This window comes from Haliotis rufescens, unplaced genomic scaffold (assembly GCF_023055435.1).
Source record: "Haliotis rufescens isolate VD_foot unplaced genomic scaffold, xgHalRufe1.0.p SCAF_71, whole genome shotgun sequence".
NCBI classification, from domain to species: domain Eukaryota; kingdom Metazoa; phylum Mollusca; class Gastropoda; order Lepetellida; family Haliotidae; genus Haliotis; species Haliotis rufescens.
The window spans coordinates 348,954-364,847 of record NW_025964363.1 but is presented as its reverse complement, the minus strand read 5'-3'; the positions used below and the strand labels follow the sequence as shown (position 1 = coordinate 364,847).

At 42.5% G+C, this 15,894-nt stretch overlaps 1 protein-coding gene across 2 annotated transcripts in view; it reads left to right on the top strand.

Annotated features, from left to right (window-relative positions):
* Positions 1 to 15,894, top strand: part of LOC124111540 (synaptophysin-like) — a 134,516-nt gene that overhangs the window by 62,216 nt on the left and 56,406 nt on the right. Inside the window, exon 1 of one of the 2 annotated variants that reach the window (XM_046471282.2) lies at positions 9,561 to 10,607. The exons of the other annotated variant lie outside the window; for it this stretch is intronic. Within the exon in view, the coding sequence (XP_046327238.2) occupies positions 10,569 to 10,607 (39 nt within the window). The 5' untranslated portion in view covers positions 9,561 to 10,568. Of the gene's footprint in view, positions 1 to 9,560; positions 10,608 to 15,894 lie in introns of those variants that run through there. 2 annotated transcript variants of the gene reach the window in all.

Sequence of the window (15,894 nt, the reverse complement as noted above, 5' to 3'; positions counted from 1 at the left end):
GGATCCAAAAGTCAAATGGGTTCAAATCCCATAATCACCTTGTTTATGATTCTTGGTTTATCAGCACCATACCAGTGCTTGTGAGTTCAACCAAAGTGGTAAACGTCAAAAACCTGCATCACTTGGAGCTTTCCTGCCATTAACTGACACACCCTTGTATAACTGAAATGCTGGTCGCAGTGGTGTTTAACAAAACTGACTTAATTCTCACATTCTCTCTCATTCCCTCATGTCACTCACTCACTCACTCACTCACTCACTCACTCACTCACTCTCACCCACCCACTCACTCACCCACCCACCCACTCACTCACCCACCCACCCACCCACCCACTCACTCACTCACTCTCACCCACCCACTCACTCACCCACCCACCCACCCACCCACTCACTCACTCACTCACTCACTCACTCACTCACTGTGCGTGCCTCCAATCCAAGCAGTCCCAGTTCTGAGACTGTCATAAGAAACAGACACGTGATCCAGTGACAACTGGGGAAAATAGCAATCCTTGTCACATCAAAAATGTTTCATGCAAATTGTGTTTTGGAAGCAGAGGGCAACTTGTACCTCTGAGCCGATAAGAGAGATCAGTTGAGTGATGCATCGATATGTCTCATGTTATATCTATTGCTAAACCTCCTTCGACGGCACCAGATTGGCAGTGTCAGATGAGGGTCACTGTAATTTGTTTGTTGACTGACACTGGGTAGAAAATCACATCCTGTCCTTCTCTGTGATCTGCCCATAGAATCTGCCATATCATATAGTGATTATTATTCAAGTAGCTAGTCAGTATAGGGTTTATGCCACACTGAGCAGTGTCTCATGTATCTACTGCCTGGGGCTAACAGTCAGTGATTCAGGGTAATAACTTGTGCAGACTAATCTAGAAAGTATTTTAATTCAATGTCGGTTTGAATGCCATGTGTCATCAGGGTATACAATATCACTACTTCTTGTGACCGTCTGGTGTGTATGTTTGTGTATACTGGATGTAGCTCTCTATCGGAATATTTTCTAGATTTGAACCCATCTTATGCAGGACTAGTGAGTGGGTATGGTTTTATGCTGCTTTAGCAGTATTCCAGCTATATTCCAGCAATATGGCGGGACACCAGAAATGGGCTTTACACATTGTACTCATGTGGGGAATCGGACCCGGATCTTCAGTATGACGAGCGAACACCTTAACCACTAGGCTACCCGACCGCCCCTATGCAGGACTAAATCTAGGGGTAGAAGGAGTAGGAACAATTAGGGTCTGGTATCGATGTAATGCTTGAATAATATCCTGCTGAAAAACAAATAGAGGTTGATGTAAGGGCTAAGATTGAGGTGTTTCTCTAGAGTTCCATGTTTCTCAATGTGTCCTATTTTTTTCAAATCTGTGTAAGGGAATTCATGATTGTGATGGAAGTCATCGTTTCCTAATCCCTGAAGATTTAGCGTGCATACACTTCCAGGGTTTGTCTGTGACTGGAAAGATCAAAGGAGGTATGATGGAAAAATGTTTATCTCAATGGTGCTTAATATGGCAATAGCTGCAGAATCAAATCCACAGTGGACACAAAAGTTCTCAAGTTGGAATTCCAAGTAGAAGCTCTCATGATCAGTGAGGGTTTGCAAACATCCACCATAAAACACGAAGCATGACACACATGGTCAGCTGGTTCTAACGAAAACATTTATCTTTCAACATTTCACGATTTTGACACAAATGAAGGACGTCTCTTCTCTACCAACATGTCAGATTTCATTATTAACCAGTCGTAAAGCACATTCATTCAATGAATCAATTCATCATTTGCTCATGGCGTACATATCCATCTTGATACTGACACTGTGTGCAGAATGCTGTATAAGACCGTCTGCTCCAAAGGCTTACATTTGGCAGTGTGGACTGTGACAGGACATTGCCACAACATGAAGGTTCTGCCACAACACGAAGGTTCTGCCACAACATGAAGGTTCTGCCACAAGAAATCCTGGACTTCATGTTCTATTCTCCACAGCAGCGGTGACGTCATGTCCCTAGCCTCTGTCTACTATACAGTGCATTGGGGGCAGGTCGTCACAAGTCATGAACACTGTCGCACTGCTAGTTGTGCTGCTCCCATGGGTCTGGGGTGACTGAGATAGGATGACAAGCCATTGTGGAGGCCTGACAACATATTGATATTTTACTTGTTTTTTAAGTGACATCCAAAATTTAAAAACATCTTGGTCAGCTATGTACTGTCCCAGAAATATATAATAGTGTAAAATCATGATAGTGACTAAGTGAGTTTGTTAATAAAATCATTAATTTTGCGAGAATTATCAGGTGCTTTTCCAGATATGTTATTTCATATCTAAATTTGGATTTGGAAAGTGTCTGCTTTGTCTATCATGAAGAGTGTGGGTTGTGTATGAAATCAGTTTCTATATGTACTTCCACCTCTGTGCCCCCAATTGTCTAGGTCTGATGCAGTGGTAAAGATTGTCTGCAGGTTATGCTGGCTCGGATGTATTAGTATCCTCCAGAGCATGTGATCAAGATGGGGAGCCACACGTGCCAGTCCCTGTGAGTCTTGCACCACCCCTCACGGGTCAGCAAACTTTGTCTGCTGGTGTAGTTGCCACTAAAGATGCTACATCGGAATTTCTATTTCTGTTCTGTGTTCTTTTGGAACTATGTGATGTTTGTTTGTTTGTTTGTTTGTTTGTTTGTTTGTTTGTTTGTTGTTAACAGTGTGCTCAGCAGTGTTCAGTTATATGGCAGCAGCCATTAATGCTATAATTAGTTGATTCTGGACAATCCAGTGATCGATATTGTGAGCACGTCGTCAGTGTACGATGTCATCAATCAACCAGTCCGTGAGCCTGACCTCCCAATCCATTAAGTCGCCTCTTATGACCAACATAGGTTACTGGGATGCAATTCTAACTGTGTCATGTCATGGAGTTGATAGTTGATTTCAGTTCCAGTTATTTCCAGGCGGCTGTAACAATATTGTTGACAAAAAAAACATGACCTCATTTGCCCTTGATATTAGAAGGTTTTAAGTAAAGTGTGTGATACTACAAAATTCACCTTTATTAGATTTCAATTTTAATTGATGCCATAAAAACTAATCACTAAACAAAATGACAGTTAAGATATCAAATTTTGATGTTACAGTGTACGCCAGCATCAAGCTACTTCAACTTTAATGACGATAGAGCTTACTTCATGGCCTGTAAAACAGATTAGTTTATTCCATTTACAGTAGAAGTTAAAGGTTGGTAGTGATGTGTTTCTTAGCTCACCTGGTAACCTGCAGCTTTGCAGAGACAGTATTCCATGATCAGTCGGGGGTTGGGTCTGAGGTGTCTAACCCATACTAACTCACTACTATCCCTAAGGATCAGGGAGGGGTACCTAACCTTAAGGATCTCTTTGGATGTTAGACTAGGAAAGATAATCGTAAAAGGGTGCTTTGTTGGAAAGGTGATCCAAGGGCTAAGGATTGTTTTGGGTGTCACATTTTCATTCCCTCACAAAACTAACACAAAGGTTCGTAAAGGGATGTTTCATCAGCAATGAGAGTCTAACCCAGAGGATCGTAAAGGGATGTTTCATCGGCAATGAGAGCCTAACCCAGAGGATCGTAAAGGGATGTTTCATCGGCAATGAGAGTCTAACCCAGAGGATCGTAAAGTGATGTCTCATCAGCAATGAGAGTCTAACCCAGAGGATTGTAAAGGGATGTTTCATCGGCAAAGAGTGCCCAACCCAGAGGATCGAAACGGGATGTTTCATCAGCAACGAGAGCCTAACCCAGAGGATCGTAAAGGGATGTTTCATCGGCAAAGAGTGCCCAACCCAGAGGATCGAAACGGGATGTTTCATCAGCAATGAGAGCCTAACCCAGAGGATCGTAAAGGGATGTCTCATCAGCAATGAGAGTCTAACCCAGAGGATCGTAAAGGGATGTTTCATCGGCAATGAGAGTCTAACCCAGAGGATTGTAAAGGGATGTCTCATCAGCAATGAGAGTCTAACCCAGAGGATTGTAAAGGGATGTTTCATCGGCAAAGAGTGCCCAACCCAGAGGATCGAAACGGGATGTTTCATCAGCAACGAGAGCCTAACCCAGAGGATCGTAAAGGGATGTTTCATCGGCAAAGAGTGCCCAACCCAGAGGATCGAAACGGGATGTTTCATCAGCAATGAGAGCCTAACCCAGAGGATCGTAAAGGGATGTCTCATCAGCAATGAGAGTCTAACCCAGAGGATCGTAAAGGGATGTTTCATCGGCAAAGAGTGCCCAACCCAGAGGATCGAAACGGGATGTTTCATCAGCAATGAGAGCCTAACCCAGAGGATCGTAAAGGGATGTCTCATCAGCAATGAGAGTCTAACCCAGAGGATCGTAAAGGGATGTTTCATCGGCAAAGAGTGCCCAACCCAGAGGATCGAAACGGGATGTTTCATCAGTGATGAGAGCCTAACCCAGAGGATCGTAAACGGATGTTTCATCAGCAATGAGAGTCTAACCCAGAGGATCGTAAGGGGATGTTTCATCAGCAATGAGAGCCTAACCCAGAGGATCGTAAACGGATGTTTCATCGGCAAGGAGAGCCTTACCCAAGGGATCGTAAAGGGATGTTTCATCAGCAATGTGAGTCTAACCCAGAGGATCGTAAAGGGATGTTTCATCGGCAATGAGAGCCTAACCCAAGGGATGGTAAAGGGATGTTTCACAAGCAATGAGAGCCTAACCCAAGGGATCGTAAAGGGATGTTTCATCAGCAATGAGAGCCTTACCCAGAGGATTGTAAAGGGGTGTAGTCTTCCCAAACCCCTACACAAGGAAGTGTAAGGGTCTGTGGGGGGTCAGTGAAGCAAGAACCACAGACAGGCAATCAACTACAGTGCCGCCTGGTAAGCTGCCATCTTGCCAAAGGCCCATTCAGTTGACAAGTTTATTATTAATTTACAGAAATATGATACACCGGTCTGGTCAGGTTCCCATCCTGACAGTGAATGCAGCGTTCTTAGTCAGCTATACCTTTTTTTTATGTATGGGATGACACTGTTTAATGTCACCAGTGAAAAACAGTTGTTTTGAATCATGACATTAGTATGGTATTCAGTGATAGTTGCAGAACTTGTGTGTCAAGGGAATGGCGTCTTTAACCTTTTCAGTCCTGTCATACTAAGTCTTAGTACCAGAGGGGGCGCTTGTGACCCAGTTGTCTAACGCACCAGGATTTGTATGACAGAGTTGTATTCCTTAGGTCTACCAGGAACCTGTGATCCTTGTTACGATTTCCACATTGGCTCTGATGATGATCCTTGGTTTTTCAGCACCTGTTTGTGGGCTGTCATATAACATTGGACTCTCCTCCCACAGTAACCTGACTTGCTGTCATATAACATTGGACACTCCACCAACAGTATCCTGACTTGTTGTCAAATAACATTGGACACTTCTCCCACAGTAACCTGACTTGTTGTCAAAGAACTTTGGACACTCCTCCCACAGTAACCTGACATGCTGTCATATAACATTGGACACTCCTCCCACAGTAACCTGACATGCGGTCATATAACATTGGACACTCCTCCCACAGTAACCTGACATGCTGTCATATAACATTGGACACTCCACCAACAGTATCCTGACTTGTTGTCAAATAACATTGGACACTCCTCCCACAGTAACCTGACTTGTTGTCAAATAACATTGGACACTTCTCCCACAGTAACCTGACTTGCTGTCATATAACATTGGACACTCCTCCCACAGTAACCTGACATGCTGTCATATAACATTGGACACTCCTCCCACAGTAACCTGACATGCGGTCATATAACATTGGACACTCCTCCCACAGTAACCTGACATGCTGTCATATAACATTGGACCTCCTCCCACAGTAACCTGACATGCGGTCATATAACATTGGACACTCCTCCCACAGTAACCTGACATGCTGTCTTATAACATTGGACCTCCTCCCACAGTAACCTGACATGCGGTCATATAACATTGGACACTCCTCCCACAGTAACCTGACTTGCTGTCATATAACATTGGACGCTCCTTCCACAGTAACCTGACTTGCTGTCATATAACATTGGACACTCCTCCCACAGTAACCTGACATGCTGTCATATTACATTGGACACTCCTCCCACAGTAACCTGACTTGCTGTCATATAACATTGGACGCTCCTCCCACAGTAACCTGACTTGTTGTCAAATAACATTGGACACTCCTCCCACAGTAACCTGACTTGCTGTCATATAACATTGGACGCTCCTCCCACAGTAACCTGACCTGCTGTCATATAACATTGGACACTCCTCCCACAGTAACCTGACTTGCTGTCATATAACATTGGACACTCCTCCCACAGTAACCTGACATGCTGTCATATAACATTGGACACTCCTCCCACAGTAACCTGACTTGCTGTCATATAACATTGGACACTCCTCCCACAGTAACCTGACTTGCTGTCATATAACATTGGACACTCCTCCCACAGTAACCTGACTTGCTGTCATATAACATTGTACACTCCTCCCACAGTATCCTGACTTGTTGTCAAATAACATTGGACACTTCTCCCACAGTAACCTGACTTGTTGTCAAAGAACATTGGACACTCCTCCCACAGTAACCTGACATGCTGTCATATAACATTGGACACTCCTCCCACAGTAACCTGACATGCGGTCATATAACATTGGACACTCCTCCCACAGTAACCTGACATGCTGTCATATAACATTGGACACTCCACCAACAGTATCCTGACTTGTTGTCAAATAACATTGGACACTCCTCCCACAGTAACCTGACTTGTTGTCAAATAACATTGGACACTTCTCCCACAGTAACCTGACTTGCTGTCATATAACATTGGACACTCCTCCCACAGTAACCTGACATGCTGTCATATAACATTGGACACTCCTCCCACAGTAACCTGACATGCGGTCATATAACATTGGACACTCCTCCCACAGTAACCTGACATGCTGTCATATAACATTGGACCTCCTCCCACAGTAACCTGACATGCGGTCATATAACATTGGACACTCCTCCCACAGTAACCTGACATGCTGTCTTATAACATTGGACCTCCTCCCACAGTAACCTGACATGCTGTCATATAACATTGGACACTCCTCCCACAGTAACCTGACTTGCTGTCATATAACATTGGACGCTCCTTCCACAGTAACCTGACTTGCTGTCATATAACATTGGACACTCCTCCCACAGTAACCTGACATGCTGTCATATTACATTGGACACTCCTCCCACAGTAACCTGACATGCTGTCATATAACATTGGACGCTCCTCCCACAGTAACCTGACTTGTTGTCAAATAACATTGGACACTCCTCCCACAGTAACCTGACTTGCTGTCATATAACATTGGACGCTCCTCCCACAGTAACCTGACATGCTGTCATATAACATTGGACACTCCTCCCACAGTAACCTGACTTGCTGTCATATAACATTGGACACTCCTCCCACAGTAACCTGACTTGCTGTCATATAACATTGGACACTCCTCCCACAGTAACCTGACTTGCTGTCATATAACATTGGACACTCCTCCCACAGTAACCTGACTTGCTGTCATATAACATTGGACACTCCTCCCACAGTAACCTGACTTGCTGTCATATAACATTGGACACTCCTCCCACAGTAACCTGACTTGCTGTCATATAACATTGGACACTCCTCCCACAGTAACCTGACTTGCTGTCATATAACATTGGACACTCCTCCCACAGTAACCTGACTTGCTGTCATATAACATTGTACACTCCTCCCACAGTAACCTGACCTGCTGTCATATAACATTGGACACTCCTCCCACAGTAACCTGACTTGCTGTCATATAACATTGGACACTCCTCCCACAGTAACCTGACTTGCTGTCATATTACACTGGACACTCCTCCCACAGTAACCTGACTTGCTGTCATATAACTCAAGTATCACAAAATGTTACCTTGGTATTCTGGTACATGTTTTAGGTTGTTGGCAATCAGACAGAAAAGTGTCGATTTTATCGCCTGTGTAAAGTAAAAAAATAGAAATTATGGACTATTTAAACATCGATATTGCACCTGTTTGTATATTGATTGCTCAAGATTTTCAATAATTTACAGAATTGTGTTTTCTGAAATGTGCTTTCTTCCCTCGATGGTTTAAGGGTACTGAAGAGCAGCTACTTCAGCTTGAGAATATCATGTGTGTCCATTTTCACTTGCCAAGAACAAGAGCGTTAAGCATGTAACGAGAGTGTTGCTGTAATATAGATTCAGAGGATCACAATACCCATTATAGAATGCTTGAGAGTATCACAATGTCCAGGTAAACTTACAAGAATAGGTTTACTATATTTATGAAATGGAATTTAGAACTGACAGTATTCCCGTTTTGACGGGGCTCATGCATGCCGGTGTTGTGTATTGTGTCGTGTGTTGTGTCGTGTGATGGCATGTCCCTTTGTGGACACAAGTGATACCAATGTAGGGCGTCGCAGGTGCTTTTGTTTTCATTTCCTGCATGGACAATTTCAATGTTTGACAATTTGTGAGACAGGACTATTTGTGGATGGACATCTTTCATCCCACTATTGAACACTCCCATGCAGCTCCATGCATGATGTATGCATTATTGAACCAACGTGTTTTCATAATCCTGGTGTTTTGCTGTTTCTTCCCTCGATAACTACCCTTGTATCCAGCATGATAATGGGGAACCCGTAAAAAACCTATATACCCCACACAGCCCTTATACAAGTCAGAACATCATTGATCAAAGGCAGTGGAATATGTAATCCCCTACAGTACATCAATACAGTGAATGGAAAAGTACGTTCTTCCCATAAATCTAGATGTGGTCAGTGATACTTTAGGTTGGAGTTGTATGTTTCAATCAGAGTTGGATCAGGGTATTTACTACTGGTATATAAAGGGAGGCATTGCCTGCCACATGTTCTCAGCAACAGTTCTGGAACTTGTCTGAAGATTTGGACAGTTATGGTCTGAATGGCCAAAGACAACTTTCTCTGTCTTGAAGATGATGTGAGTGTGGTGCTACTCTTGCCTCAGTCGTAACTGTACCGTGATCATGCAAGATGAGCCTAACCAACTCACACCCACATGTCTCATTAAGCCGGCTTCCCTTCCCTGTGTCACCTCATGCTCTCTTTCACCTTTTAAACACACAACAATTCTCATCTCACAAACCAATCGCTCTGACATCTTAGAGAATGCTTACTTCTTAATCCCAACAGTAATTTCCTACTACTAGGATTAGCCTAATTGGTGTGTGTGTCCGACCGCCCTACGAAGGCAGTGGTGCCCCTGCTAGATCAATATAGCCACAAGACTTCCTTGATCAACCAAGCCAAACAGGCTCTAAGCTTCCGATAGCTAGCAACTCATCAATCGGAGCGCCACGTGTATGCCAGGAGTATTACAGTGGCCAATCTATGCTGTATTATCCTGTGCCTCGCGAAGGCTATGCTCTGTATTGAAATGTCTTGCGCAGGCAAAGGTACCGCGTGTTTGCTTTCCTGTGGCTCTCTTGCCAGTTGGCCAAATTCCTCCTAGGGATGTGTGCTCGGTCTAATAATGTCATCTGCATCACCTAGAATTTTGAAACACTCTTCCTCAATGCCGAGGACTTTTTTCCTCAACTTAAGCGGGTAATTTTCCAGATTGAAAGGAAGTCAGAAAGGAATGAACTTGTGGATTACTTGTGTTTTAGAGTTGGTTAAATATTGACAGATGTAAAAAACAAAGTAACCAAGTCATGTTCAAATGTTGGGAAAGTTTTTCCGGAACTTTGACTTCTTTTGCCATCTTTTATGAAGATAAAGCCAAGTTTCTGCAAGATTGGAAATGAAAATAGAAATTGGGTGCATGGCTTGAGGATTAGAAAACTTTTTACAGAAAACCATCCTCCTGATTACAAGTTGTCTTCTTGATGAAAACTGGGTTCATCAAACTCCACTGCTGAAGCAGAAAGTAGGAAATAGGATATCCTTCGTCTGAACTTTACATCGGTATCAATGCCGATAGAATGGAGAATGTGCCTGTGTCAAGTTTCAACAGGAATTATGCCAAAGGCTGGTATTTTCTTCCAGGATCAACTGATAAACTTGAGCTGGACATAATGCACCGGCCTGGGAATTGAGAGAGCACGAGAGACTGTTGACACTCGGCATGGGACAGATCCCGTTAGTACTGCATATCCCAGGGTGCTCTTCTGTCTTTGGCATTCCATTAAGATAATTGCTTCTAAACTGTTTTAAATCGCCACACAGACGGAGAAAAAACTACGACTATCTGAAGCAGAGGGAGGGATCCCACCGTGTCGGTTGTGATTTACTGCGGATTTACCTGAATTATTGAATGATTGCATGAAATGGAAGTACGATGGGCTTCTGGATCACCTGTACTTTGTGGAATCGCCCCTGGACCCGTCTAAAGCCGACTAAGACCCCCGATTTTTTCAAGTCCGTGCTCCTGAAATGCTGCAGCCATTATGATTGTGATGATATTAACTTTAAAAATTATAAATGTGGTAAGATATTCTTTATTAGTTCACATGGATGTTGTGCAAACGTGGTAATAGCAAGATGAGATGCACCTTTCTGTGGCAAAAGTTTTCTGTTACAACTTACAAGACAAGACTTTTAGCATTTTTTTAAGCCAACTTTGCTTGGTTTCATGGAGCTGATAATTAATTTATTAATTATTAATCAAGTTTAACAACATGATAGCAAAGGTACTCAAGTGCCGATTTTGACACCTGCCTTCATATAAATAACATTTTCACCTGTTGCAGTTTAAATGCAGGACCAGATTCATTAAGAAAGTAAGATGACAAATGTTTGGAGTGTGATGTTTTAGATTTCTATTTAAATTTAGTTTTGTCAACTTAAGTAGGAACATAATTAGTGCAAATATATATTTGAAAACTCACTGCTCACTGCTCACTGCTCACTGCTCACTGCTCCGTGACTTGGGCAATATTAATGTGGCGCCATTAGCATTCATTTGGTGAGCAGAATGTGGTGCATTATATGTGGAGTTCTTTTCCCCTGCCAGAAGTAGGGCAGGGGATATAGGAATGGAGTTTGTCCATCCGTCTGTCTCCATTTGTCCTTCTCAAAGGGCAGATTAAACTGCTCTCACCAAAACCCCATATAGAATATAGGGCTGCAACGATACACCTAGGTCACGATACGATACGTATCTCGATACTTACATCACGATTCGATACGTATCTCGATACGCTACGATACACATAGTGACAAGAGAAGAAAAGAGATAAATGAATTAAACTTAGTTTATTAAAATGAAAAATTGAATGAAAGTGAATGAACATTCATGAGTCATAAAATATATACTGTAATGAGTATTTTAACTTAATGAATCATCTGCCATTACCATGTAAATGGCTAGCAAACACAAAAGTAACAGTCCTACATATTTGTGAGTTGTGACTAGATGGTAGATTCTAGGAGTAAATACTAAATGTACCAGTGTCCAGTAACTAATGATTTTCCATTTTCATGTATAAAGGCAAAAAGACAATTAAAAACAATTGTAGCAACAGCCATGTTATACACCATTTGAGAGGTCTAATCCTGGTGTTTATAAATATGAAAGTTGTGTTTATAACATTATTTAAATAATGCATTGACAACTTAATTAAGTTCATTGTAAATATACAAAATGTAAGCTAACACATTCATAACGTCCAGATTAAGGACCAAGGAAGCGAAAATTTGATGATTTAGGGCAAATATAAGATTTCAAAAGATCTAAATCTACTTATTTCTTTTTTATTTTCATTTACGTAATTGGAAAATTATTTTAAAAAGAATTATGAATAGTTTTTATTTCACCCATTACCAGATAACAGCGGCTGTCCGCTAAGTAACATGAGAAATACCTCCGTTTTCGAAAGCTTCGTATGAATAACACGTTCGTCGAAGACTGACATATGACACATCGTTAGAAAGTTTGTTGTTTCATCTACAAGCTCGTAACATTGCCTGGAGTCTTTTCGAAGGTATAACATAAGATTTCATTGGATAAAAAATGGTTCCTAATGACGCTTTCTTGCCGAAATCTGCTACAAGGTTCATGATTGGTCAAATTTGAGCACGTGACCTGAGGCAGGCAATCAAATTACAACTCCTCGTGTACGATGAATTTCAGATTTTTACGAAATATTTTGGTTAAATCGTGTTATTCTGAACGTTTTAAGCAGGGAATCGCGATCTATATTAAAAATATGGAGCTTCGTGGACGTATCACACTAGGTTACAAGCTGTGACAAAGATTTTTCATGCATATATTTTGGCATTGAACATCGTGTCTGAGCCGAGAATTCGAGGCGCCGAAAGCCAAGATGTCATTTGACTAACATTACACGCGATCGCATGAAAAGATGGAAATAATAACTTAGCTGTAAGTTTGACCACTTTTAGATATATTTTGTAGATTTTATTTATAACTTTGTATAATAAATTTAAAGATTTGCTTGAAACGTCTTTGTTTTGCGCTTTGACATGTTTGATGTGCACCCGTTGTCTAAGTGTGCGTCCGAGAATTATATTTCCAATAACATTGCGGGAAATAGTGAATAACTTTTTAATCTATCGATAAAAAGGATAAATTGAAATAGAATTCGTATTTCAGACATTGTGAGATGTGATACATTTAATAAATGAATGGTATGACAGGTAGGTCCATAAAAATATATACTATTTTGACGTGACTAAGGCTTGGCCAGTTAACCGGCCTATGGCCGGTGCCTCGGGAATTGGTGCCTACGGTGTTGAAAGAGTTTAAACACATTTAAAACGTATCTGTGATAAAAGTTTATGTACAAAAACAAAGACGTACGTATATACGTCTTTGAAAAAAACGTATCGTGAAAAATCGAGATACAGCACCTCACAAATCGCACACCGTATCGTATGGAGTGAATCGCGATGCATCGGTGTCCCGGGATATCGTTTCAGCCCTAATAGAATATGATAGGTATATTTGAACAAAAAATCTTTATTTCTCGATGAATTAGCCATGTTAGCAGACTGACAACAATATTGAGATGCAAGTATATACTCCAGTCTGTTGTCTGTTCTAAATTTAATCACTAAGTGTTTTTAAAACAGCAGCAGGTCTTAGAAACCAGACCATCTCAGAAAGTGAATTGTCAATTATCAGAAAGCTGGCCCAATACTTGTAGTATCTGATGTAATTTGATAGACACTCTGACCCTGGCCGCAACAGGGAGCAGTGGCCTAGTTGGGCATACAGCATTGTGTGGAGGACCCTTCAGGTGCCTGGCACAGACAAAGCAGTGAATACCCACCCCCCATCATTCCCTTTTACTTTGTGTCCCCCGGGGCCCCTGTAGGGTGGGGACAGAAGGCAGGAAGTGTCTACTACAGACCATACTACTGACACCCTTGTCAGATTGAGAAGGTAGTATGTGATACAGGACTTGTACTCCCTGGTCTACTATAGACCGTAATCACCGTAGGAGGGGCAGATTGAGAAGACAGTATGTGATGTAGTCCCTGGTCTACTATAGACCGTAATCACCGTAGGAGGGGCAGATTGAGAAGACAGTATGTGATGTAGTTCCTGGTCTACTATAGACCGTAATCACCGTAGGAAGGGCAGATTGAGAAGACAGTATGTGATGTAGTTCCTGGTCTACTATAGACCGTAATCCCCCTAGGAGAGGCAGATTGAGAAGACAGTATGTGATGTAGTCCCTGGTCTACTATAGACCGTAATCCCCCTAGCAGCGGCAGATTGAGAAGACAGTATGTGATTTAGTTCCCCGGTATACTATAGACCGTAATCCCCCTAGGAGTGGCAGATTGAGAAGACAGTATGTGATGTAGTTCCTGGTCTACTATAGACCGTAATCACCGTAGGAGTGGCAGATTGAGAAGACAGTATGTGATGTAGTTCCTGGTCTACTATAGACCGTAATCCCCCTAGGAGAGGCAGATTGAGAAGACAGTATGTGATGTAGTCCCTGGTCTACTATAGACCGTAATCCCCCTAGGAGCGGCAGATTGAGAAGACAGTATGTGATTTAGTTCCCCGGTATACTATAGACCGTAATCCCCCTAGGAGGGGCAGATTGAGAAGACAGTATGTGATGTAGTTCCCCTGTCTACTATAGACCCTAATCACCCTAGGAGTGGCAGATTGAGAAGACAGTATGTGATTTAGTTCCCCTGTCTACTATAGACCGTAATCACCCTAGGAGTGGCAGATTGAGAAGACAGTATGTGATGTAGTTCTTGGTCTACTATAGACTGTAATCACCCTAGAAGTGGCGGATTGAGAAGACAGTATGTGATGTAGTCCCTGGTCTACTATAGACCGTAATCCCCCTAGGAGTGGCAGATTTAGAAGACAGTATGTGATGTAGTTCCTGGTCTACTATAGACCGTAATCCCCCTAGGGGTGGCGGATTGAGAAGACAGTATGTGATGTAGTTCTTGGTCTACTATAGACTGTAATCACCCTAGAAGTGGCGGATTGAGAAGACAGTATGTGATGTAGTTCCTGGTCTACTATAGACCGTAATCCCCCTAGAAGTGGCAGATTGAGAAGACAGTATGTGATGTAGTCCCTGGTCTACTATAGACCGTAATCCCCCTAGGAGTGGCAGATTGAGAAGACAGTATGTGATTTAGTTCCCCTGTCTACTATAGACCGTAATCCCCCTAGGAGTGGCAGATTTAGAAGACAGTATGTGATGTAGTCCCTGGTCTACTATAGACCGTAATCCCCCTAGGAGTGGCAGATTGAGAAGACAGTATGTGATTTAGTTCCCCTGTCTACTATAGACCGTAATCCCCCTAGGAGTGGCAGATTTAGAAGACAGTATGTGATGTAGTTCCTGTAGTTCCTGGTCTACTATAGACTGTAATCCCCCTAGGAGTGGCAGATTGAGAAGACAGTATGTGATTTAGTTCCCCGGTATACTATAGACCGTAATCACAGCAGGTTGAGCTGGTTATCTGATTGAGGCACTACTGACAACAGACACAACCAAGTTCCACGACTCCTGTATACCAGGTGACAGTGTAACCCTTGCTGTGTCGGTCATAGACCCCCTTGTACAGGACAAGATTACAATGAAAAGCATCGTGATTCATCTGGTTCAATACCTCCTCACATCATCCTCAACAGTCATCAAATGCCGTATCTGGTCTAATAATCTCCCATCTCACCCTGGCTTCTAGTCTCTATTCAGTACATCTAGTCTCAATTCAGTACATCTAGTCTCAATTCAGTACATCTAGTCTCAATTCAGTACATCTAGTCATACTGTCAAGACAAAACCTGCAACACAAAACTTTACCAGTGCTTTACTCCTTTGATTGAACCTTGGAGGCAGTGTTGTGTAAAGTGACAATGGGAGCTGCTGAGGAGGTGTATTTGTTTCCCGCTACAAGAAACTTGCAGTTATTTCTTCTGAATGTGTGTGTTTATTACTTCGGGGGAATCCCACAATCAGGTCATCATACAACTCAAATACTGTTCAATGCAGAGGCTCACTCACTCACTCACTCACTCACTCACTCTAACCAAGCAACTCACCCACTTACTCACTCACTCAATTCAGGACATCTAGTCATACTGTCAAGGCAAAACCTGCAACACAAAACTTTACCAGTGCTTTACTCCTTTGATTGCACCTTGGAGGACATTGTTGTGTAAAGTGACAAGGGTAAGAGGCCGCTTCAGTGGGACACGAAACACACTCTGAAGCAGCACTGACATCGCGAGTTCCCCATAGGACTGTAGAGAAGCTGGATTTG